General features: G+C 47.6%; 1 protein-coding gene across 3 annotated transcripts; it reads right to left on the bottom strand.

Moving 5' to 3' along the window:
- Positions 1-5,426: 5,426 nt before the first annotated feature.
- Positions 5,427-25,379, bottom strand: baz1b (bromodomain adjacent to zinc finger domain, 1B). Of its 3 annotated transcripts, none has more exons than XM_031573150.2 (20): positions 24,558-25,379; positions 22,700-22,816; positions 21,040-21,184; positions 20,090-20,279; positions 19,570-19,691; positions 19,171-19,368; positions 18,629-18,826; positions 16,777-18,361; positions 16,021-16,159; positions 15,308-15,447; positions 14,865-14,988; positions 13,981-14,079; positions 13,107-13,284; positions 12,397-12,585; positions 11,707-11,854; positions 10,577-10,724; positions 10,131-10,246; positions 9,719-9,864; positions 9,147-9,253; positions 5,427-8,924 (listed from the first exon to the last, which is right to left on the bottom strand). In XM_031573150.2, the coding sequence occupies exons 1-20, from the start codon at positions 24,674-24,676 to the stop codon at positions 8,234-8,236; spliced, it is 4,899 nt and encodes a 1,632-aa protein (XP_031429010.1). In that variant the 5' UTR covers positions 24,677-25,379; the 3' UTR covers positions 5,427-8,233. The 3 variants fall into 3 exon arrangements, with proteins under 3 accessions (XP_031429010.1, XP_031429009.1, XP_031429011.1); XM_031573149.2 differs by having other exon boundaries at positions 16,777-18,364; positions 24,558-25,377; XM_031573151.2 differs by lacking the exons at positions 21,040-21,184; positions 22,700-22,816; positions 24,558-25,379 and adding an exon at positions 20,390-20,479 and having other exon boundaries at positions 16,777-18,364.
- Positions 25,380-26,281: the final 902 nt, after the last annotated feature.

Here is a 26,281-nt window from a genome sequence, read left to right as displayed (position 1 = left end):
GACCACAGTCCACAGACTGCACCACCCTGCTAGAATAGATGGGAACGGACCGCGTAGAGCAGACCACAGACAGCCAACTAGAATTCACTCAGACATATTGGACAGACGGTTCAGAAGTACAGAATCACACAGTGAACACAACTGCTGACACATTCAGTCATGGCATGTTCATTGCATGTGTGTGCATGAGTGTGTATCTGTGTGCGTGCAGCCACTCAAACCAAACCAACGTTTTTCAGGTCAAAGGATTAACAGTTTGGACAAAAGTCCCAGCAACACACACACACACACACACACACTCATAACACACAAACACACACACACACACACACACACACACACACTCATAACACAATCAAACAGGCAGCCCGAGCTCTGCTACTAAAACAAACTCTGCAGGAGAGCAGGAGTTAGAGCAACAAAAAGAAACTGGGTGCGAGAGAGAACGAGGGGTCGGGAGCGAAGGAGGGAGAGATGGAGGGATAGGAGTGTGAAGGGAGGAGAAGAAAGGAGAAAGAGTGACCGAGGCCCTGGAACATGAAACGGGATCTGCATGTTTCACTGTAGCCCCGTTAATCCGACAAACGACAGCGTGAGCAGATTCCCTTACAGAGCCCAACAGCCGACAGGGTCCATACCCACACATTAACATCTGGCCTCAGAGAGAGAGAGGGAGGGGAGAGATGGAGAGAGGGAGGGAAAGAGATGGAGAGAGGGAAACGGAGGGAAGGACAGAGGGAGTTATATGGCGGGAAAGAGAAAGAAAGTGAAACGAGAGAGGGAGAGTTGGTGAGGGTGAGATGAAAAGAAGGAAAAACAGAGAATCAGAAAGATGGCGAAGGAGGAAAAGAGACAGACAACAGGGATGCAACGACAATGACATAAGAGGAGATAAGGGTGGTGGAATGGCAGAGGAAAATGGGATTGAGATTGAGAGGGGGATAGAGAAGAAGAATGGATGAGAGAGCGAGAGATAGATGGGGGAGAGCTGGGGCTGGTGTGTCTTTCAGGGTCATATTTATTTTCTGTGTTATTTTTTAATTAGAGGTGAAAGCGATCCCCCCGGGGGCTTAGATTCTCCCGCATGGGTTTGCCAACGGAGGCGTTGAGCGAAACGGGTGTGAAATCTCTCCCCTTTTACGACACCCCCCCTTCCAAACCCCCCCCCCCCCCCAGTCCCCTCTCTCTCTTTCTTTCTCTCTCTCCCTGTACTCCCTCCTCTCTCTTTCTCTCTCTCTATCTCTCTTTCCTCGTGTGTTTTCTCTCCTAGCCATATGGAGCCTGCTGTGTTTTATCTCCCTCTCTCCTCCGCCCAGAGCAGTTCTGTCCTCCTGTGATGGATTACTCAGCTGATGGATGTCAGCACATGTCTTCATAATGCCACCTATTAATGACCTCGCTGCAACACCATTTGTCCTCCATGTTGTGTTACAAGTGGTGGTGTTGTGGTATATGACCTCAGCACATTGAGGTCTTCCCCCATCACACAAACACACACACACACACACACACACACACACACACACCTCAGAGAATAAAGGCTTTGGGAAGCAGTTTTAAGCGTGTTTGGTGCAGGTATACCTCAGGGAATAAAAGCCTTTCAGCTTGGTGCGAGTTTGTAGACTTAGGCACTTAGGTTTTTGTCATTCCTCTATTTTCTGTAAGAGACGCTCCTTTTTACTCCGTCATTACCACAAAATCTAATAAAAATATCGCTTAAAAAGAAAAAAATAATCAGGCCAACCTTCCCGAGCCTCCGAAGGCCTTTTAACAGCATGTTTCATAAACACCCTGCCGTGAAAGACTTTTATTTTCAAAAGCGACGGAGAGTTTGTGACCCCCACGCTTCACAGACTTCCTCTCAGTATTTAGTGATTTCGGAATTTCGACTGAAGGCTTTTCCATTTCCGGCCTGTCCGGGAAAGCCCTGAACTCGGAGAGATTTATGAAGGTGCAGTTGGAGCGTGTCAGGGACTGCTGTGTGTGTGTGTGTGTGTGTGTGTGTGTGTGTGTGTGTGTGTGTGTGTGTGTGTGTGTGTGTGTGTGTATGTGTGTGTGTGTGTGTGTGTGTGTGTACAGTACCTGGTTTTTCATGTGTACACATGGCCATGGTGCCAATGCTAAATGCTTGACCTGAATCACCTCTTTTGGAAAGCATGAAAAATTGGGAGCGAGAGAAAGAGAAAGGGAAAGAAAGAGGTAGAGAGAGAGGGAGAGAAACAAAGACCAATTGAGACAGAGAGGAGAGAGGGAAAATGACACAGGTAGAAAAAAGGTAAGTGACTAAGAACGAGCACAAGAGACTGTGTGTGTGAGAGCAAAAGAGAGAGAAAGAGCAGGAGAGAGAGAGAGAGAGAGAGAGAGAGAGAGAGAGAGAGTTTACACCATGGTGAGTTTACCTGTCTCTGCGGCGCCACTCTCTGCACCCGGGCACTGTGTGGGTGGAGGTGGGAGGGTGAAAGGGCTCTCAGAAGCTCCTAGACGTGGTGGGGATCCAGGCGTCTGGGCCAGGCTTTGCTGTCGCCGTCCCCAGGAAAGAGCTCCCGCGGCTGGGCTTGCGAAGGGCCACTCGACCTGGGCGGATATTCTTACCTCCACATCTGGAAGGGATTAAGTGGTGCTGGTCCTGCCATGCCGCCACTCAAAGAGCCCTTTATGGAGCCATCAGCAGAGCGGCAGACTGGTTCCTATTAGGGCACACACACACACTGATACACACACAGCTCTCTCTCTTATATGTAAACATACATACACACACATGCGCTCTCTCTCTCCTCTACACACACACACACACACACGCAGACAGACATGCTTAGACCAACAGAAACAGTTCTACTTACACAGACATCCTCATACATCCACGCACCGCATGGAAGGTAATATATGCAGACCCTTTCATATGCACAGAGCCAATTACATATGCACGCACACACAATTATATATGAAAACACAGACGTCTATGGGTCCATACAGAAACATGTTCACGCACGCATGCTAGCTGATGTATGCCGACTGACTCCTGTACATGCAGACACGTGCTCCCGCACTGACTTACACTTGCACTTTTACATGCAGAACCTGACACACACTCACTCTTAAGAGGGGATACTCCACCGTTTTACTCTCACAGGTCACAGCTTCACACTGAGTATGTACATATGATACTGTCAGTAGAATTGGGGATACACTTAAAGAACCCTCCCCCCCCCCCCCCCCCCCCCCCCCCAAAAAAAAATAAACCATTGTCCAGGGGGAGCTACGGTGCACACAGTAGCAACCCTTACCATATACGGGTCTAAGGGCCCACAGGGTCACAGGTTCGAGTCACTTCCTACTCCCAGTCTTTCATCCATTCTTTTACTGTCGTTCCACACTGTCCTATCTAAATAAAGGATAAAAGGCAACAAAATACACCCATATATACTTCAAATTAAATAAAACAATAAATAATAATAATAATATATAAGATAAAATGGGTAAAATAAAATTCTGTTCATTCACAGAAAATGTATGTGAGCGCAGAGACACACAGAGGCAGATTGGGCACCATTGTGGCAAAGGTCACTTTTAGTGTCACAGGGCAGTGCTACAGTCCTTGACCTTTCAACTCTAAATCAGACCGCTAAGTCCTCGGACGCCCGGGTTTTCCCTCACAGGGAAATTAATGTTTTTAAGATGAGAACCTGGAGCCAAATGTAAGAGACACTGTTATTTCACCAAGTCTTCAAATATATGTGTGTATTTGTCTATGTGTGTATAGATGTGTGTGTGTGTGTGTGTGGGTGTGTGAGAGTGGGTGTATGTTTCCCCCGGTGTTTTGGGCTTGTTGTCTGAGGTGACTGCGATAAAACATAGACGCCTTTGTGTGTCTGCGTGTTTATGTGTGTGTCAGTTGTGGGCCACCGTCTGACTTCAGTCTGACCACACACACACAATACACACACACACAAAAAAAACGTGAACATCCTGGCACTGTTGAGAACTAATAAAGATGGGAAGTCTGTGGCTTGTAGAATGCTTCAGCGTCAGCCCAGGCTGGCCAGGAGCAGCACACTCACTCAGCATTCAGAGGAACACAAACACAATTGTGGCTCGTATATGTAAAACAGTGCAAGTGGTCATATTTTAACATTTATGAGACCCCACTGTATGATTAACCAAACAAAAGACAGCACAGGGGGGAGCGATTACAAATGCGATATTCTTTGTGTGGGTCTGTGTGTATGTGTGGGTCTGTGTGTGTGTGTGTCCATTCACCCGAAAAGAGGACACTCAACCATCAGATAAAATAAGTTTAAAAGAATTGTAACACCTCGAGATCCAACGGCTGATACCACCATACACAGAGGAACTGTTGAAATAATGCACCAACAACAAGCATATGGAATCAAATTCCATTCCAAGCTTGTCAATATGAAGACCAGACTCCAGCATGGCCTAATGATGCTTGTATTTGCAGCTCAGTGTAAAGGTTAAAGGTACAGTGTGAAGGCCAAAGGTTACGTGGAGGGTCACTGGGCAGCTGGACACTACACTGTCCTGCACACACCTCTAAACCCTGACTGTACCATGCTGTGCTGGGACAGACTCTGGCTCTGGCCTCTTCTCATATCCGCACCTTTGCATCAGTTGAATCGTGGATTATATTATCTCTACTGTAACTCAAGTCTGGGCCTTCCATTTCTATTGACTTTTTCTCTCTCCTCCTTCCTAGACTAGACTTTTCTCACTTTACCTGTGACTCTTCTGTTTGTCTTCTTTCAATTCCCCCTCTCTCTCTCTCTCTCTCTCCCCGTCTGTCTCGGTAGCAGTGGAAAATCTGGAGACCGCACGGCAAGGGGGAAGCCTAATTACCTGCAGCCACCTGAAAGCTCCAAGAATAATAAGTGTGTCTGCAATTAAAAAAGAATGAGTGGCGTTTCTTCCTCCGCCTCACTCTTCTCTTTTATGCTTTGGCAAAACAAGAGATCCCATAGCAGCAGGGGGGAACTGGGAAGCACGAACAGACCACAGGTTCCAAAAATCACACACACAACGCACGAAGGGTCAGTGAGTGTGGACATAAAAAACCCTTATCCACATGTCATGACTACAAGAAATTCCCATTCATCCACTACACACACACACACACACACACACACACCAGTAGTCCGGCTGATGTGAATGTAAAGCTGCTTTTTCAGTGAAATAATGCACATTTGATCACAGCTACTGCTGTTGCACCAACACCTGCCCAGACATAGAGAGAGAGAGAGAGAGAGAGAGAGAGAAGAGAGAGAGAGACATAGAGAGAGAGAGAGAGAGAGAAGAGAGAGAGAGACATAGAGAGAGAGAGAGAGAGACAGAGAAGAGAGAGAGATTGTGCAGGACATAGAGACGCTGATGTGTGACCTGCCCTAGAAACAATAGAATACTCCACAAAGCTGTGACATTGGAGAATATTTTTATTAAAAAGTAAAGAAAAAAATCCCTCTCCCATTCAACAGCCACAGCCACCCCAGACCCAACTATACATTACATAATTATCACAAAGTTTACACGTGGCAGTGATGACAGGTCGACTACACCTCCAACAGAATATAATAAACAGAATATTCCGATTGATTGAAAAATTGAAAGGGCAATATGTGATATTTCTGAAGCATCTCGTTCCCTTAGAATGGTTTCTTCCCCAAGCCCAAAGCTAACCCAAGGCAAAGTTTCCGCAACCTCAGAATCAGATACCTGCCTCCCGAGAACCATAAATACAGCTGAAAGAAAAACAACCAAGGCAGAAAGAAAGTGAACAGAGCAGTTATAGACTTTAAGCCCCATTTGTCTGAATGAGAACATTTACATCAACGACCCCCCATACATCCCTCCACCCCCCCTCCCCCAAATGGACCACCCGGGCGCCACGTTCCTGCATTCCATGTGCTCTCCCCACCTCTTTCATCCGATTGGTCGTCGAGGAACATCAAGCACCCCCATCTGAGATGGAACCTATAAAGTGTAGTTTTGGTAACCTTTTTGGATGAGGTGTGGGGGTTGAAACAATTAGATTGTTGGGGTAACAAGGTACCTGAATTCTGGTCTGCTCAAGATTGGTCTCTCTACAGCTGCATTACATGACAAAAGCAGGCAGCAACTCAAAAGTCAGGTAAAGGAAATAATCGACTCTCCCTTTTGTTAATGTCGAGACTTCCCCTGGATATCCTGTAGCTGATTGTATAAACTCCGGCTATGAGGCTTCTGATTAGATTCCATCAAGGAATCCATGTAAGGACCCAGGGGGCAGCTCTTCATTAAAGCGCTAATGCTTTAAATACACAAGCTGCCAGAACGCTGTGACAGCCCTTAAAGCACCAATCTGTGAAAAGAGAGCAACTCTAAGGTTGCAATAGTCTGTTTGACAGGAGACGGGGCTGTTGGGAGATGCTTGCGCTTATTAAGTGCTTGATATGAACACATCCTCAGGACCTAAACACAAAACCAAATGTGGTGTTAGTGCAGCCTCTGCTGGTGAGCAAGGGAAAGGGCCACATGGCTACTGTAGAAGACTTGAGGTATTTTTTTTTTCTATTTTAAGGAAGCTAAATAATGGTTGTTATGTGAGTGTGATTGTATTTTAGTGAGAAGCAGGTATGGTAGCGTATTAGCACCCTAGCACAAGAGTTACATTTTCAAACAATGCCCACCCAGCAATTGCTAAATAATTGTACAGACATCTCAACTGGAATGTGATGGATCAGACCAGTCGGTTCATGTTCGTGAAAGCACCATGTCGATTGAGGGAAGTTCTTGCCAGCCATTTTGTCAATATTTTTTTCCCATTGAGTATTGAAAAGCACTGCTAAAAGCGGCGTTGCCAAGACGTTTGAGGCCATCTTGAATCAATGGTGTTTAATCAGTGTGCCTCCCTCTTTGAGTGCTGTCCCAAAACCAGTCTGACCAATCAAGCTCCACCCTCGCTCAGAGGCAGTCAACACACAACATGCACTGCAACATGAATCAAGATAATAAGATTGAAGTATATCCTCTGCACTATATACATTTAGGTATAAACTCAAGTCGTCAGGCTTTAAATTAGAGTTCACTGCACACTGAAGATGCACCAGCCCTGGCGGAATGACTCAGGAGAAAGTACCGATACACCAACTGCACTAAAGTAACGTGAATGTTAGTACGATCTACTGAACTCCTAGTTTGGCTTCCCCAATTTGTCTCTACTGTTAGATAAGGGAAAATGTATGTAGGAAAATGGAGGATTCTTAGCAAAAAAAAGATACTCATTGTGTCTTTATTGTCAAAAAAAAACAAAACAAACAAAACAAAAATAACAAACAAAATAAAAACACTGAAGACTGATTAAGCGCAGACTGTTGTTGCATACTCAAAGATTGACCATTTCAATTTTCCACAGCTCTCTAATAACATGGATGATCATGGGCTAAGTTGGGGATTGGAAGGGGGAGGGGGGTGAGAGGAAGGATGAATTTGTGTAGAATCCATCAGAACCACTTTAGCTAACCTGAGACGTGCAGTTGGGTTCTTCCGTGGTCCCGGTTCTGGAGAATCTCTACAATGCTAGAACCGGTCGATGCTGACGTGTTGGTTGTAATCCTGCTTTAGGTTCTTTGTCCAGCACCCAACAATATTGATGGAATAGCAAAACAATGGTAACATAACCAAACAAAGAACATAAGACCCAATCACAGACACATTAGCCATGGTGACACTGTGGGAGTTGACATAAGAGGTATTCACCATATAGAGAGAGCTAAGATTGAGGTTTAAAGGGGATCAAATTGAAAAAAACAAAATAAAGTCCTTTAAGAGCTCAATGAGATCACTTACCAATTTTAGGGTTTTTCTTTAGTTTTTTGTTTTTTTGTTTTTTTCCACAGGAAATTTGCTTCCTCAGTTGAAAAAAAGTCACTGATAATAAACGCCATTACAAATATAAATCAGTTTTTCTTTGTCAAAATATCAACATAAAACCTCCCTGAAGCACAAAAATAATACAAGGAATTGGGAACCAAAAAAAAAAATCTACAACAGACAAGAGGGAGAGAATTCAGTCCAATTAAAGAGGTCTATGGGTGCGGGGCGGTTTAGGGCTCCAAATCTGACTTTTTGGGAGGAGGGGGAGGATAGACGGGGTGGGGTCGGGGTTGTTTACAAATAGCACAGGAAAAAGAAAACAAAAACAATTCGTAATAAAACAATAATATTATAACAAACACCCTGGGCCTCATGAAGAGCGTTTTTGTCGCTTGGAATGTCGCTGGCCGTCCTCGTCGCTGGCGACCACCGTCTCCCCCGCCCCACCGCGGCCCCTGCGACCTCGAGTTCTGCCGCGGCTGCCCCCGCTACCACGACGCGCCTCATCTTCCTCGTCCTCCTCGGCCCGCTCGCGGTAGTCCTTCCTCCCCCCGCCCCTCCGGCTCCTCCGCCGACCATCATCATCATCCTCGTCATCTTCCTCCTCCTCGCTCTCGCTCCCCTCCTCTCCTCTCCTACTCCTGCGTCTACCCTGACGCCCATTTGAAGCAGACAAGGAGGCTCTTCCATTCTGCAAGCTCCTCTTTTCCCTACCCTTCTCCTCCTCCTCCCCATCTTCTTCCTCCTCATCCTCCTCCTCCTCCTCCTGCAGGGCCTGGCTGAGGCGCTTGCGTGATCGGCGGCGCAGGTAGCTCAGGCCAGGCAGGAGCTTGTGCAGCAGCTCGGTGAAGCTCTGCTCGGTGCGGGTGGTGCTGGTGAGCACGGCGCTGCCGGGCTGATTGTACTCCTCGGCGTTGGAGAAGACCAGCTTCATGTCCTCCAGGAAGTCCTGGGCAGTGCGGTAGCCGCCCGCGCTCAGCTTGGCCTGCATGCTGCTGAAGTCCATGGGCTGGCTGATCACGTCCAGATAGTCCTCCGCCTCGTCTGGGGATACCGGCTCTCTGTGGGGGTCAGCAGAGGGGAGAAGACTGAGCAGAGCGGGCGCAGTGTGTGTGTGTGTGTGTGTGTGTGTGTGTGTGCCAAATACTGCCTCACTGAAAGGACAGGTGGGAAAGATGGGGTGATACACACTGTTCTCGATGTGAGTTGTAGCTCTTGAGTGCCTGCTTGTTTCTGAGGGGCCAGCTGTAGCTCTGTACGTGTGTGTGTGTGTGTGTGTGTACCTGAAGGGCCAGCTGTAGCGGTACTTGACGAGCTTCTGCAGGATCTCCTCACACTTCTCCAGCTCCACGGCTTGCCTGCGAGGGCCGCCTCGAGAGCTCTGCCGCACCTGCGTCATCATATCAGCCACCATTAACATCACTTCACCACATCAGTCACCATAAACATCACATCACCACACCATTAATATCCCATCAGCCATCAGCCACCAGCAAACCATTACAATTACATCACACCAGCCATCATTCACACCATACCATCACATCACCTACCAATAACATCACATCAGCCACCATTTACATCACATCAGCTACCATTAACATCCCAGTAGACACCCAGCCAGCCACCATTCACACCCACATCATACATATTCCAACCCAAACCATACAATACATTCAGTCACTAACTAACTGAAATAAAGAGTGAATAATGCACTTCTTTCGTAAGGGTGGATCCTTAGTCACAGTATGACTCTCTTCTGACACACTTTCTGTTGAATGCAACGTGACGCTTAGGATTGCTCAGCCGTACCATTGTGTCCGCTGTGTGCATTAGTGAACCCACACTCACTCACCAGCTCGTCAATGTCGGCAGGGCTACTGGTGGCTTTCTGTTTGCTGGAGCTGGACTTGTTGCTGGGCGTCGTCTGTTTCTTGGAAGAGGATTTTGAGTGGCTCTTCGAGCGCGAGGATGACTGCTTGACCTTCTTACGCGGGCGCACTGCATGCAAGACACACACACACACACACACACACACAGACAGACACAGACACACACTTTAGTAAGCAGGAGCAGGAGCCACAAGATGAAAAGTCTGCTTGTCTGCTGAGCCGCGCTCAGGTGAGAAGGACAGCCGAGGATCAGAGGACAACACACTGATGTGCAGATCCAATGGATCAGAGGACAACACACTGATGTGCAGATCCAATGGATGGATGTGTGCCTCGGCATTCAGGAGTCTGTGCCTGCACCCATTATTAACTTACAGCTGTGTCCCATGGCTTTGTAGTCATTTTCCTCTTCCTCCGAATCGTCTTCTTCCGAATCGTCCTCCTCCTCTTCCTCAGAGTCTTCCTCCTCTTCGCTGTCCTCGTTGTAGTTTCTGTGGGGAGAAAGACCAGGTCAGGCCCCTGTGCTGCTATGGCCACTACCCCACCAGCACACAAGAATGTTCAATTAGACCACAGATTATTATATAAAGTGCGTTGCCATTATTATAATTACTTTTATTATACAATAAGTCTCATTATCGCTATTTGATACTTTATTTCACTACTCCTATTGAGCCCCCATATGCTCAGAACAGTGGAATTCATATTCCAACAAAAAACAACATCAAAGTAGCAAAATTCGGCATCTGCAGAACAGTAAACCATCCATGTAACTGGCATGGGCTGAAATTGAATGAGCAACAAGGGCAACATGGTCTTACCGTCCTCTGGTGCAGCGGCGGGCCACGGCAGGCTGACAGGCTGGGCACCGCCACTCCCCGGCAGGGATGCGGTATATAGCCGGCCGTAGGCAGAAGAGATGGAATGCCTTATTACACTCGTCACACAGAATCAGCTTATCATCCTCTCCTGAGAGAGAGAGAGAGAGAGAGAAAACGAAGGAGAGAGTGGAAAGAGAAAGGGAAAATTAACCATCCTGTTCTAAGCACAGGCACAAACCTGTAACCTGATTTAAGATGCGTGTATAGGGTTTTCTTTGGTCTTCTTACTTCCAACATGTGGTCACACAGCTTAATCATCTTTCCCTCACCTCTCCCCCTCCCTTCTTTCTACTCATTCTCAGCTCAGTTTAGTGAGATTCCCAGTTCATACATAACACTGTATTTTAAGGGGACTGGCAGTCTTGCTCATTACGCGAGCAACACGCACACAAACTTGACTTGACTTACAGCCTCCAGAACGATGGCTGCTCTCTCCCAAGAATGAGTGTGACCTTTGCCTTGTGAACCCTGACCCTGGATCTGATCTGCTCTGGGGCGTTCTGACCTGTGTCTCTCGTCGTCTTCACCTGCACCTGCCTGACACTACTCAGCCCTGCCGACTCCGATGCCGCCGGCCCAATGTCCCTCAGCAGCACCACCTCACACAGCCGCATCCGCGGCCCTGCAGGGCAAAGGGCAGAGGGCAAGGGTCAGAGGCCACCCAGGTCTGAACCTCCGACCCACAGAGGAGGGCGCTCAACCGGTTCAAGGTTTGTCTGAAGGAAGGGCACCACCAAGAGGCTGACATGGCAACCCACTATAGGGGAATGGTCAATTTGACTTTGGGCCACTGATCAGGGTAAGGGTTGTCTGTCACTGTGATCTTCATGACTGCCTTTCCAAGATCACAGTGTGACATGAACTCTGAACTCTGAGTATGATGGTCTGCTACTTCCAACCCTGACTTCTGAGTACCTTAGACATGTCCCACGCACTGCTACCACCTAGTGGAGAAGGTCAGTAATGTAATCACAAGTTAACTGCTCGATTGTTTGTTTCGTAAGAACATGGAAATCCACAGACACACAGACACAGACACAGACACATAAATCACACACACACACACACACCTTTTTTGCGGCAGACTTTGCAGCGAGCGTTCTCTGCGGACATGTCCCACTTGATGCAGGCATCCAGCATTCCCAGCAGCACGTGCATGCGGGAGAACGTCTGCGCCTCGCGGATCGCCACTTTCCACTTCTCCACAGCTGTCGCCACCTACAGGCGAGAACCACATTACAGCCAGAACATATTTCTCAGTCAGGCATGAGCTACATGCTTAAATTATTAGCACATGTTCACATCATACATAAAAGCATCAACAAGCTTACAGATTGAGTCCTCAGTTATAGCGAAAGTGAATTGGTTTGAAATCGCAGATTGCCCCTTTAATAAGATGGCTGTCTATCAACTGTTACAAACATACCCAACTTGAGAGAGAGAGAGAGAGAGAGAGAGAGAGAGAGAGAGAGAGAGAGAGAGAGAGAGAGAGAGAGAGAGAGAGAGAGAGAGAGAGAGAGAGAGAGAGAGAGAGAGAGAGAGAGAGAGATATATATATACATATACACACACACACACACACACACACACACACACACACACAACAAATCAGGCTATTCTCAGTGTAGGACTTTTAATAAATGAAATAAAACGTTCCAGTACTTCCGATTGCCAAAACATCACAGGAGTCTTATTTGGCATGGAAGCGCATTAAATCATTTCTGGGTCATCTACTCCTCTCTCCCCACTCCTCCACTTACCCGGGCCTCCTCTGCGATCCTCTTCTCCTCGTCCACCTCCTCAGCCTTGGCGCTCGGTTCCTCTCCTCCCTGCTTCTTCTTCCGCTTCTGTTTGGGGGCCATGAAGCCCTGCAGGAACTTCTGGATGACGCCTTCCTGCAGCAGGATCACATACTCCCCAAAGTCCTTCAGGTTCTCCAGAGACCGCACCTATCACACACACACACACACACACACACACACACACACACACACACACACACACACACACACACACACACACACACACACACACACACACACACACACCAAAAACAATGTTGGAATCCTTTTATATCCCAAGTCATCCAGAGGTTATCCTGTTCACTGCACTTGAAAATCCCAATGTCAATTCTGGAACAGAACACAAAGAGCACTGTTGTGGCTGAATAAAAGGATTGCATAGATGTTTACATTTAGTCATATGCTTTTATCCACTGTTACTTAAAAAAGTAAGTTTTTTTTTTTTTTGTTTTTTTTTTATCAGCACATGTGCCCTCCTTGACATCAAACCCTTAATCATGGTGTTGTTAGCACCTTGCTCTATCGGTTGAACTACCACTCGTTACATCCAACCTGACCAGTTAAGCCAAAGCGGTCCTCCCTAACATTCAAACACAAACTCATAATCATCTCCACTGAATGGGGACCGACGCCCACTCTGGCTCCCCTGCCCAAGATGAGCCCCTCACCTTCTCCTCGAACTCGGAGGTGTCGTCCATGTAGCCCAGGCCTCCCTTCTGCAGGCGCGACGCCACCTCCAGGATGTCGCTGCGCATGTACTTGAGCAGCTCCTGGTGCCCGTCGCAGGTCTTCAGGCCTGGGTTGCCCTTGCGGGCCAGATGGATGGAATGGAGGACGTCTTGGTACCTGGGGGGAGGGGGAAGGAAGAAGGAAGAGGGTTTAGGGCTGTGTCTGTTGATATGAGAGTTAGCGGGGCCAGAATGACTGCAAACTACACCAGGTTTGGTTGAAGCAGTGGTTCTCAAAACTTTTTCTTTCATTCCCCAGTTTGAACAAGGGGGCCTTTTCAAGCCCCACCTGTCCCTCATCGCTCCCATAAAATGGTAGGCCAACCTTAAAATTGTCAAAATTTATGAAATAACCAAGTAATAACAAATAGCATCTTATTTAGCTCAGCAAATGTATATTGCTTGGAGTGATTTCATGTTTCATGTTGTAATGTATTGTTGTTATGGACACGCACACATGGACGGATTATGAAACCATGGGCCCCTGGGCCTGGACGTGTAACAAAATACACCGCTTCCAACCACAAATAAGAGATACATTTAAGCCACCTTTAATATTAACTAAACCAAAGTCTAAAAACAATTGACAGCAAGCAAAGTTAATAACAGCGTCTTCCCACAGAGGTTCTGGCTTAGGGGCCCCTTGGCCTGGTAGGCCCGTTTTATCAAAATGGTCTCGCTGCAATAATACCCCGACGTCAATCAAAATCTATTCTCTATAAAGGAAAGCATTCCCACAGATCAGCGCGCCCCACACTTTGAGAAACGCTAAGTTAAAGTGTGTGTGTGTGTGTGTGTGAAGACGCATATTCACCGGTCTTGTAGTCGGTTCCTCAGCTCGCTCTCCCTCACTCCTTGTGCGTGCAGATTCTCCACCAACTCCTCAAAGTCCCGCGGTGTGTCACACACAAACCTTAAACACATACAAACACAACAGTCACTAACAGAACACCTTTTCAACAACATCGACAGCCATTTCATCAATAGTCAATACTCGACACTTTGAGAATCATTCTAAAACCCTGTTAAAACATTAGGTGCCATTCCACTGCAGGAACCGGTTGGCCTTTCAAGAGGCTGGAACATTTACGTGAACTGCGCACAGCTTGTTTTGCGCTGTGGTGCAGGAAATACCGGATCTACAAGTTAACGTATCCTTTGCTCTTTGATCGCAACGTCAATTTACGAGCACCATCTCCAGCAATAGCACCAACATTGAACTGCTAAAAATGATTTCTAGATAACATCAGTATTACCCGAGGGTGGCTTCATGGCAGCTGTGATTACCTGATGAATGAAGATACCAGCCCCGCTGTTGATTAATTAAAACCTATATTTAGAGGTACTAGAGGTTTTACTTGCATGTTCAGGCATTGACAGTAACCTCAACATGTTAACTCCTGAAGCTATAATTCCCTTGCTGTATTCACCACTTTACATCTGGTAAAAAACAAATATTCTTGCTGGTTTAAAAAAAGGGTCAATAAGTGTCAACTATCACTGCAAGCACCACCCAGCAGTTTCAGGGCTGTACAGAAGTACCTACCCCAGACCCCACAGGGGCACTTCCTGTTGTCGGAACACACACAAAGGTTCCTGCAGTGGAAAACCACTTATGTTTGCCATTCAAGACACTCACTCTGACTGACACACACAGAGACAGACACACACACACACACACACACATACACGTCTTACCAGAGGTTCTGACCCAGTTTGGGGACGGTGGTCTCTATGATAGCCTCAGGGGCGGCTGGCGCCACCTGCTGGGCGCCCTCGTTAGAGGCGCTCTCACTCCCCTCCTCCTCCTTCTCCCCATCGGCTAAATTAAAGAAACAAATGAAAACCATGCCACAAGGGAAGAGGAAGAGGAGGGAAAGGTAGCCGCCTAGTAGAAGTGGACCCAAAAGAAATCCACCCTATGATAATGGTTTGAAATTCTGGTTTGATTCTGAAGTATAGGATATTGGAAAAACCCAGGCCCAAGGTAACACAGCAGCTGGTCTCAGACCAGTGGATCTGCCCTCTACATCAGATTAATTATTCAGTAAACCTACTGTCGCAGGTCAGAGGTCATGAGGGTAGACCCCTGAGATCAGGCTAAGGTCAGAGTGAACAGATTGGTGAAATATCCCACTCACCCTCAGCATCCTGCTCTTCCTCATCTTCCTCAGGAGCGGGCTGGTCCTCGGGGGGCAGGGTGAAGTTGTACTCAATGCTGTCATGCACCCAGCCCTTCTCCACATAAAGACCTGGTACCACGTCAGAGAACAGCCAGTATCTGCAGCGCGCACACGCACACACACACACACACACACACACACACACACACACACACACACACACACACACACACACACACACACACAAAGACACAAAGACACACACAAAGACACACGTACGTACGTCAGTCACCTTTGGAGGTAATAATTCATGCATGTTTACAAATACACAGTGAGTCACTAATTAGACCATTTCAACGCTTAAAGCAAATTAAATTGCAACTTTATGTAAAACAAGTAAGACACACACAGCCCAATCACTTATTGTACGCACATGTATATACACACACACAACCACATGTGACATCTGACATCCACATCCAGTGTAACCTCACACCCTCTTCATAAATAGCACACACACACCCCTTTTCCATGTCCTGAACAACTCCACGACAGAATTTAGGTCATCCATTCAATCCATTGTACCCATCTCAGGTGTCAGGCTGTAGTAACATCTGGTGCTAGACCCCTGTGTGTGTGTGTGTGTGTGTGTGTGTGGATTGTACATCTAATGTGTATGCATGAACTGGTTATAAGAGTTTGTGGCGTGTGTGGTGTGTGTTTCCCCTCACCGGTTGTGGTTGCGGTCGGTGCCCAGAGGTATTCTCCTCAGGGTGAGTTTGGCTTTGGTGATGCCTTCGTGGAACGCCCGTTCTGCCGATGCCCGCTGCTTCCTGATCCGCTCCTCCTCTGCCTCCCGCTCCATGCGCTCTACAGCACACACAGACACAAAGGTGTGCATACACATCAACATGGATCACATCCCACACCATCAGTCATTCAAACACATGTACATAAGCACACACGCATGTAGACACACAGCAGCATAGACCATCACACATATATGATGTGTTCCAGTTGTAGTCGGAAGTTGTCAGTTAGAAGTCAAAACATTTTTTTTTTTTTTTTTTTTTTTTAAACGCCGCCTGAAGTCGGAATTCCAACTCGGAAAGTTGGACAAACCTCACCATCCCCATTTTCAGAAAACCAAGATGGCTGGCCCCACACATCCACTATCTTAGCACTTCTGCCTGTGCAATACTAAATCAGTCGTACACACAGTACTGTCCTACTTCTCTATGGACATGTTATGGTGTTTATGTGTGCAAAGTACCAGTATCACTGGGATTGCTAACATCGGGTAACAACTACAACTATTGCGTTTGTTTTTCAACTTGTAACTGGAACGCAGTCAACCCAGGTGTGATGGTATGCATCAATACACTTATGTGCATTCATACATATGTATATAATCAGACAAATGTTGGCCATTCCAATCCCGTCGTGCTATGCACTCCTTCTCCATCTTCCTCCCTAGTTTTCCTCACCTTTGTTTAGTCGCTCATGCTCCTCCTTCTCCTTCTTGGCCTGGATGGACATCAGCCTCCTGCTCTTCACCGTGCTGATCATGTCCACAGGCTCCGCCTCTGCAGGGGGCGGGACAGGCTCCACCTTCACCTTCCCCACCTCCTTTTTGACCCCGCCTTCCTTCTTCTTCTCCGCCGGTTTCTCCTTCACCTGAGGCGAGTCTCCTCCCGCTCCGCCCTCCACCTCCACCTTCACCCCTTGACCCTGACCCTGACCCTGACCTTTGGCCTCCATCTGCTCCTTGCGGCGCTGCTTCTCGGCCCGCTTGCGGTCGTTGACCTCCTTGAGCGAGGCCAGGCGCTCCTTCCAGAGCTCGGCGGAGCGCTGCTGCATGGAGTCCACGTGGTCCTCCACCGAGTAGGTCATGAGGATGCGGTGGCACAGCGCCACCAGCAGGCGCAGCTTGTCCGGCGGCGGGAGCTCAAACACCTCGCGTGTCTCCAGCTGCTCCAGGAGCTCGGCGGCCATGACCTCGTCGAAGCCGACCAAGCCTCCGCAGGGCGGACCTCCGCCTCCTCCGGCCCACTCCTCGGACCCGCGCGCACTCTCCTGGTCCAGGCCGTCGCTGGGCCGCAGGCAGAGACGCACCAGCTCGGAGGTGGAGTGCATGGTGAGGGGGATCTCGGAGAGCGGCATGTCCAGCTCGCTGTAGCCCTCGGCCAGCTCGTCCTGCAGCAGCGTCTGCAGCAGCACCACCAGCACGCGGCTCATGTAAAGGAAGCCGTTGCGCTCGCCGCCCAGCGCCTCCAGCAGCGCCGCGGCGGTCACCGGGTACTGCTCGTCGGGCATCAGCAGCCCCGCGTAGCAGCTCAGGAAGTCCGCCACCATGGCCACCTCCCCGAACAGCTCGTTGGGCAGCCCCTCGGGCATCTCCACGGGCTTGAAGGGTGGCAGCGGCCGGCCGGTGAGCTCCTGGTCCTCGAAACGGCGCTGCTGTTCGCGGCGCACCTGCATCTCCTTCTCGCGCCGCTCCTTGGCGCGCTCGCGCATCTTCTCCTTGAGCTCCTCGCGCCGACGCCGCAGCTCGGCCTGGCGCTCCTCCTCGCTCATGGCCGCCCAGCGGCGCTTGGCCTCCAGCAGCTCCCAGCGCTTCTGCACCAGGTCGCGCAGCTCCTCGGGCAGCCGCCCGCGCTCGTCCGTAGACAGCGCCTTGGCCGCCTTGGACATCATCGAGGAGAGCGCGTTCTTGCGGTCCTCGCGGCTCTTGTTCTCCTTGTAGTAGCGCAGCAGGTGGAGGGCCATGGGCGGCAGGGGCTTGGAGAGTTTGGGGGTGGCCCCGGGGCCCGTGCTGCGAGCACGTTTCTTGGGGCTGCCGCTGGCAACTGGCGAGCCCTTGGCCAGCTGCAGCAGGGTCATCTGCTTCATCTTGGGCTTCTTGCCGCCACCCGACTTATCGTCCTTCTTGGAGGACTTCTGCCCGTTGATGCTCTTCGTGCCACTCTTGCGGCTCTTCTTGCCGTCAGCCCCCGAGGATTTCTTGGTGACCCCGCCTTCTGCTTTGGGTGTGCCCGAATTCTTCATCTTTAGTGGGGAGCCGTTCACCTTCTTCTGTGGACAGAGGAAACACACAGGTCAGCATGTTCCTGTACATACACACAGTGGAATTCTAATACACTTCATATAGCTATGAAGTATATTTTAATCGAGTTTCCGGCCAATTTACAAAATTCATGGAAGTTGTACTTTTCTTCATCATCATCATCATCAACTGTACTCATACGACTGACACTCAAAACTTGACTTTATTGCAAGTCCAATAGCAACACCAGCTTGGTGACTTGTGACATATGCCCTTTGACCTCTGACACATACCTGCATGTGACCCCAAATTGTAGGACTGAGAGGCATTGGGAGAGAGTCTTTCTTTTTCTTCTTCTTCTTCTCCTTCTCTCCCTTCTCACTCGGCCCGTCACCGTCGGCTCCCGACTCTGAGGTCTTGAGCTTCTTGCTGGGTTTGCCTTCTGGGGAACTCAGGCTCTTGCGTTTGGACGAGGGGTTCTCAGCCAAAAACTACAAATACACAAATTTAGCAGGCTTAACAGTATGAACCGTTTCTTAGCTTATTGATCATTTCAACGTGTTCACATCTAAGAGCTCGGGCTTTCTCAGCCAAAAACTACAAAGGCACAAATGCACTCATTATCAGCATTTAGCATGTTCAGCAGGATTAACTAAAAAGAATATAATCTTACTTATAATTTAACATGTTCCTCGAAAATCTTATGAGCACATCCATTTGCCGTACATTACAACACTAATACAATCATAAATCGCACAACTGCTCTACAATATCCAATGCACAGGCCCATAATCCAACTGCACTTCACGTCTTCAGACACTATCTGGTATTGCACCTTGTGTGGGTCGAGCAGGAAGTCGCTGAACTTGCTGGGAAGGCTGAACTTCTTCACCAGTTCGTCCTCCACCACCCAGGGGGCGCTCTCTCCTGTGCCCAGCCGCAGGGCATTGTGCCGGATGTAGTAGCGCATGATCTCCTTGTTGGGCGGACGTTCCGTGCGGAACAGGCTGTCAACAGGAACGTCACTGATGATCTACAGAGAAAGATAAAGTGAGTTCAGCTTCAATGTCATGATTGTTTTCATACTCAAATGAATCACTTAAGTGCTGAAAAGATATCCACACATCACCCACATAACTGAAATATAAATTGTCAAAATGCTACACATAATAATAATAATAATAATAATAATAATAATAAGTGTCTTGTGTTTACTTTTTATTTAAGGTCTCACCTTTTCCTCACTGAGCAGTTTGACATCATATTTGTGTGGCAAGAACTTGGGCATCACCCATTTCTTCTTCTCTTCTTTCATACTGGTAGGGAGTTTCCGTGGCGACCGCCTTGCACGATCACCTATGGCAACACAGAATAAAGCGCTCACTTAATAACAATTCCAATACAACAAACACACTTCTGCCCATCCTTTCTGACCACTTCACCATGATCCCTCAACATACTGCAGAGCGTCTCTGAGAACAACATGCTTGCGCTAATTTCTATTTTCCCAACGACTAAACAAAGTTATTAAACTAGAGCAAAACACTATTCTCTTTTCTTCCAAAAGTTAAAACACTTGCAGGGCCAGGATTCGCCCCTGTGACAGCATTTTGCGATGGCTATAGCAAGGACAAAGCCAAATTCGGCCAAAACAAATGTCACACTTAATTTGTTTGTTCCCAAACACACTTTTAGCCCACATTCCCTAAGTCTCACACACTCTGTCTTTTTACATGGCGATGTGTGTGACTCACAGAGACTGTCCCGTCGGCCCTCCTCTTCCTTGGCCGGTTCCTTCTTCTGGTTCTCCTGGCTGGCGTTCTCCTTGTCGCTGGAGGGCGAGTCGCAGGCTCCCTCCAACTTCTTCTCGCCAGCCTCCTCCTGAGGCGTATCCAACGGGTGCACCTTCGTCACCTTCACCTTGAAGCTGTTGTCCTTCCCCACCTGTAGGGGGCGACATTACATGAAAGACAGGGAGGTGGACAGAAGAGTGAGCAACGGAGATGTTGCAGATGAGAGGAAAAGGGGGGGGGGGGGGGAAGTCAGGTGCTCACCAGGAAGTCACACTCCTCGTCCATTGCGTACTTGGTAAGGATCTCCACCCAGACCAGATCCACAAAAGATCACCAAAGATTTGCGACAAGACGACACTACTGCAAAACTAGAATCTCTGACGTTCTGCAACAGCGTGAATTAATTGTTGAAGGCTGCCGGATGCCGTTGCATAAGATTTGTCGTGTTTCAAAGGTTTCACAATGCCTGTGTACCATACAGCTTTTGTGACGTGCAATCACTCAACACATGCTATCATTGCAGAGTTTTGGTCAGAAGAGACAGAGAATTACTCATTAACTCGGTTTGAACAAAACCAGTGTCTGCACCACATCAGTGAGAAAGCACATGCTAACAAAGGTCACAAAAACCAATGTAATTCGACTGACTGTTGGTTAGTAACTCTGCTGGCTACAACGATTGATTTAAGAGGCATTATGGAAATGTTGGTGCTGTTCCAAGAAGTCACAGCAGCCTGAACACCCTGATTTTAGACCACTTTGTTGCAGCAAGTAGCTGGTTTGCAGGTCGTCTCGTCGCAAATCTTTGGTCTGAACCAAAAACAACTTAGAGGCACATTGTGCCATGTCACAATGGCTGAATGATATTCCCTTTGAAACTGATTGTGATTTGACGCTGGTCAGGTGCTCACCAGGAAGTCACACTCCTCGTCCATTGCGTACTTGGTGAGAATCTCCACCCAGACCAGATCCACAAGTTTGTCCAGAGACACGGTGTTGTGGTGCACGATCTCCAGCACTGGCTTCTCAAACCAAGTAGGGTACTCCTCTTGAAGCCTAACACACAGACACACACACACATTTTTAAACATTTTGCAAAAGCGCTGAGAAAGTCTCATACATTTTTAGTAAGTGAAATGGTATTATGAAAATTATCCTTTTTTAAATAAAATAAACAAAGACAAACAAAAAACAACTTCCAAACACAATGGAACACTTCAGTTGCCTACTTCTTAAATAAAACAATCATCAATACACTTTAAAGTTCAGTTGTGCTCTTGCTTTCTGTCTTGCCATAAGCTGCCGCGAGAGCTCTACTCCACAGAGACTTCCCAAGCATTGGAGAACAGCATATCAGTAGCCTCTCAAAAAAGGTCTGCAATTCCTTGGATTGGCCAGAAGGGTGTGCATTGTGCCCTGTGAGCACTCTGCTCTCCTCGAGTAAAAATAGCTGCCTTTAAATAAGACGGCTGATCCTGCCTGTGTTCTTGACTGCGCAAGATAACCTTCACTACTGGGCCCATGCACTCTGCCACCAGACTGAGAGCAGGAGAGGGGGAGAGAGAGATGGACATCATGCTGGTAAAGATAGATAGATAGATAGATAGATAGACAGACAAAGATTCAGACAAGAGATGCTCTTGAGAGCGAGTGAGAGAGAATGATGGGCATCTCACACTACAGAACCAGAGAGAGAGAGAGAGAGAGAAGAGAAGAGAAGAGAGAGAGAGAAGTTTTGCATAACAGAAAGGGAGAGGTAAGAGGAAAGGACAGGGGAGTGAGAGGGCATACACACAAGGCTTGCATAACAAGGGTGCCCATTTGAGAGCATACCCACTGCCAGGAAGTGGCAATGGTCGAGCGAGTCAGCTGCATACAGGGCTTTTGATGTTGTTGTTGCCGTTTACATAGTACTTGTGTTTTTTTGTGTTGTTGTTGTTTTCGTTCATCAAAAGTCAGAGAATTCCTGTGATAAATTTAGAGCAAGGCATTTCATGTCGTCTCCACCGGATTCTGCTCTGAGTCTGACTCAATCTGCACACTCTGTAATTAGATTGGAGGGGAGGAGAAACCACGAGCCAGCCAATGACAGCACAGGAATGAGGTCATGTGAGTTGGAGGACAGAGGATCTTCCCCAGTCTCTTCTCCTGACAGAACACCACTGCTGCACAGTGAAGCCTTCACTTCAAACAGAAACATTACTACGCCATGTAGAGGCCCACTTTTACTAATGACAGCCCCCCCAAGTGCATAAGACACAGAAGACTCAGAGGAAGACAGATACATAGAGAGGAAGAGAGGAAGAGGTAGAAAGAGATCGAAAGGGAGAGGAAGAGGAAAAACGAGAGGAAACGGAAAGAAGAGAGGAAGAGGTAGAAAGGGAGAGGAAAAGGAAAGAAGAGAGAGGAAGAGTTAGAAAGAGGGAAAAGCAAGGCCAGGCAGAGGAGTGGAGAGACTGCTATGACTCAGAGGGGTGTGAATCTCTGTATCGGCAGGACTCCACCAACAGCTTCACACTCGCATTTCTTTCCCCCGCGCACCCTTTCTTTCTTTCTCCCTTGTGTACTCACAGCTCTGTGACTTCCTGCTCTTCCTCCCAGGCCTCCTTGTGTGTGAGCTGGTTGCTGCCCGTGCTCTTGCATGTCCAGATGCGCTCGTCATACCTCAGCAGACGGGCCTCGTACTCTCTGAGAAGGGTGGCTGTCAAGGATACACGCCGCAAAACAAAACACACACACACACACACACACACTCCAGCAAACAGGACTCTGCTCTATTCCAAAACAATGACTGACTTTCGCAAACTATTTCAGGTAGAACACAGTTTCTACACATTTCGTCAAAGGCATAGCACACACAAACATTCTATTCACTGCATCATTAAGATCACACATGCAAATACGTATAGTCTTGAGTCTTCGGGAATATGAGGGAACTTGTCCCTTTGGATGTCGCTGCTGATCTGACTCTTTGGTGGTGTTACCCGTACTGTGAGGATTTATCCTGTCCATCTTAAATGCAATGTGAAAAGACAGCATTTCTGCTGTGAGGTACAGTCACATTACATTACAATAGCTGTCTTTCCACCCAACAACTGACATCCTCAACCATCCTCCCATTCAAACTCTTTCTGGTAAACAAATTACAGCCAGCACTTATTAGCGCCGCTGTGTGGCCCTGAGAGGTAGAGACCAAGACACGGGGCGGGAGAGAGGGGAGAGAAGACGCGCTCATTCATAATTGATGCAAATGAGTAGCAGAGCAGCGGGCTCAATAATTAAAGGACCAGTCAGGGAGGGCCCCGCGGTCCTCGATGTGTAGGAATATGTATTTGAATACGACTGAGCAGTGTTCAAAATCTGGGAAAAGTGCTCTCCAACTATTATCATCAACATGAAACGGTGCGTGTACAGTTGTACTGAGCGTGTATAGTAAAGCGCAAATGAAAGCCTTTGGAAATATTTCGTTAACTATTGTGAATGGCAACCAAAGATGAGGCCACAGAGCCGCAAAAATTGTCATTGGACCCCGGTGGCTACAAGTACAGTAATGACAAACTCACGTGGCACATCGGCAACCTTTGGAACGCCACCACTATAGATGCTCGGGTCACTTCCAAAGACACCACAAACTTAATGAAGTGTAACACAAGTTCATTGTTTGCCCTTAATATCTCTAATATAATATTTAACATAACAGTGATTTAGCCAGGGGTACGTACAGTCAAACCTCTGTACCGGCACGTTACTGATGGCGCTTTCCAGGATGTAGCCGGTCAGGTAGCAGAGCACCCACATGCTCAGATATTTCATCGGTAGTTTAACAGCTAGCCACCGCTAAGTTTGAGAATGGAATGTAGCATGCTGTCAATTGAGCATAAGCACACACTGTGCTAGCGATTAAACTCGAGTCCGTTTAAGTCTTACACAAGCCTCCACAATGGATAATGTGATGTGAGCTACGCTAGCAAACAACTGAACTCGCCAGCTTCGTGTCATTGCTTTACACTGCGTGACGCTTTTGTAACAGTTAGCTACTTAGCTGATTGCTTAGCTAATGGGTAGATAAACAAGCGAAAATGGTGCAATTAGCAAGCATGTCATCTTTGGTTAACAAAGCGTGAAAGGCTTATGCATATCAGAGTGTTCAAATCAGCATCCACGTGAGGGTGAAATAACCCCTGGGCGTGATACACTTGACCCAATGTTAGCCGGTTAGCTAAACAACGGGTTGAGCCAAACCTAGCTTGCTAACTATATAGCAATGCTAATCAGGAAAAACAACCACAAAATGGCCAATTCGTCCTGATAGACATCACAAAACCCAATTAAGGTTAAAATACGTCACAAGTGGAGATAAGTGTTTTTAACGTGTCACTTGGGCGGCAGTGGCTGCCTGGTCGTAGCCTGGTTCAAACAGAAAGGATACTCTTTGTTCCTGAAGGCCTCTTTAGTGTGCTCGATGATGTAGACGTTTTCTCCTGGGCCCGGCGGCTCCGCAAGCGGCTTAACCAGTGGGTAGGGTTTCCGGCCCAACAACGGTGCCATCGTGGGAGAGAGACGGCAGCGGTGGCAACTCAATAAATAAACCTCCTTCGTGCACAAAACTCCACAGAAATACGACACACAAACTTTGCATGTATTCCAGAATCCCACGTTATCACAAATCGCTTCCCACGTTTCCCGAGCATTCACTGTGTGACTAGCACCCAGCTAGGCTAGCATGCTAGTTCGCTTGATTTCTGAAGCAAAACAATAACACGGCTAACAGTTACATCTCCTCCTTGTTCTTCTAGTATGGTGGATCTGCGTTTGTGTCATAGTTCTATTATGTCCATGTAGTTTCAAGATAAAGTGTTCGGATTGGTTCCAGTCTTCAACTGTTCCGCTGTTCTGCTGAAACTTCGCTCATACGCCGGGTAGGAGAAGCAAGCCTTTCTAAATTGTCCAATTCGCGGGGACAGCAGAGGCGCCCGTCAGGGGGTCTGGCGCGCTTTCTTCTCCGGTCTACGCAGACTCGGCCTTTTCCCGGACAGAAGCTTCTGTCAGTTCTTCACCAATGTCCGTGAATCAGATAGTCTCCGGGATAGTAATTGTTTATAATGTTAATAAATACAAAATAAACAAGAGGGTTAATACCTGATTGAAAAATGGCGGGAGTTCCTACTCCGCCGGCAACATTCCGTACAACCCCAAAACTCCGTTACCCCGGCAGCAAGTAGCGTCGTATGGATTAAACCCGCCCAAACCAATATTCCATTGGGTAAATAAAACCTTCACCTTTAGCGCTAGTATTTCATTGGCCTTTCCGTTGACGTGTTTAGACCGCCCCAAGAGACATAACCCACGCCTCTAATAAAGCCTTAGCGGAGCCCGTCTAGTTTGAAAAGCAAGGTTAAAGGTCAGGTGACAGATAACTTCAATCATAACACTATCTATAAATATTGACTGCCAGATCACCCAACTAGATTTTGTTTTGGTTTATTTGTGTCAGGCTCCTTTGAGTCTTACTATCTAAAAAACTAAATAATATGTCACAAGGAGATTCAACACAGGATGTCAGTGTTCCGGATTTAACTGCCTTTGTCATTCTTGTGTCCTTGAGTTGAGTCTTGAGTTGTTTCATTCTTCCCAAAAATGTGCACCTTGGAGACATTTAGTTGTATGGCTGAAAGCTCTGCATATCAGAGTGTATTACAGCCTCTGAAATGCTTTGCTAAACTAAGGAAGGACTACACAACACCTCAGGCCTTAATATTTACTCCGTCAGTGTGTGTGTGTGTGTTTCAATACCTCCTCCTGCCTTTACACTTACTGCGTGTGCATATCTGAAGTGTGTAATCTACACAGCATTAGAAAAGTCATGTTCAAGTCACGTGTCATAATCATCCCATAAAGTCCAGCAGAGAAAAAGGTATAATTTCACTTTCACTTGCACAAAGTCCTGGACCACAGAGTACTTATTTATGTATAACGAAGGCGCATACAGAACATAGGCTTAATTATGACTGCCTAAGATCAGTCAAGAGAATCATATTTAATTGTGTCTAAAATGAGTCTAGCTATTGACGGTCAAAAATATTTTATTTGTGCATGATGCCTCCTGTATTTTTAACTAAACAAAGCTCATGAATATGTCTCATATTCTAAAGT

The sequence above is a fragment of the Clupea harengus genome, chromosome 9 (assembly GCF_900700415.2).
Source record: "Clupea harengus chromosome 9, Ch_v2.0.2, whole genome shotgun sequence".
Lineage (NCBI taxonomy): Eukaryota > Metazoa > Chordata > Actinopteri > Clupeiformes > Clupeidae > Clupea > Clupea harengus.
This window is presented reverse-complemented; position numbering and strand designations above follow the sequence as displayed.

Coding starts and splice junctions, on each gene's coding strand:
- baz1b (XM_031573149.2), bottom strand. CDS start 24,676: ATGGCACCGTTGTTGGGCCGGAAACCCTACCCACTGGTTAAGCCGCTT. Junction 10,725..11,706: donor CAAAGTCTGCCGCAAAAAAG/GTGTGTGTGTGT, acceptor TCTCTCTCTCAG/GAGAGGATGATAAGCTGATT. Junction 9,254..9,718: donor CTGCCGACATTGACGAGCTG/GTGAGTGAGTGT, acceptor ATGATGACGCAG/GTGCGGCAGAGCTCTCGAGG.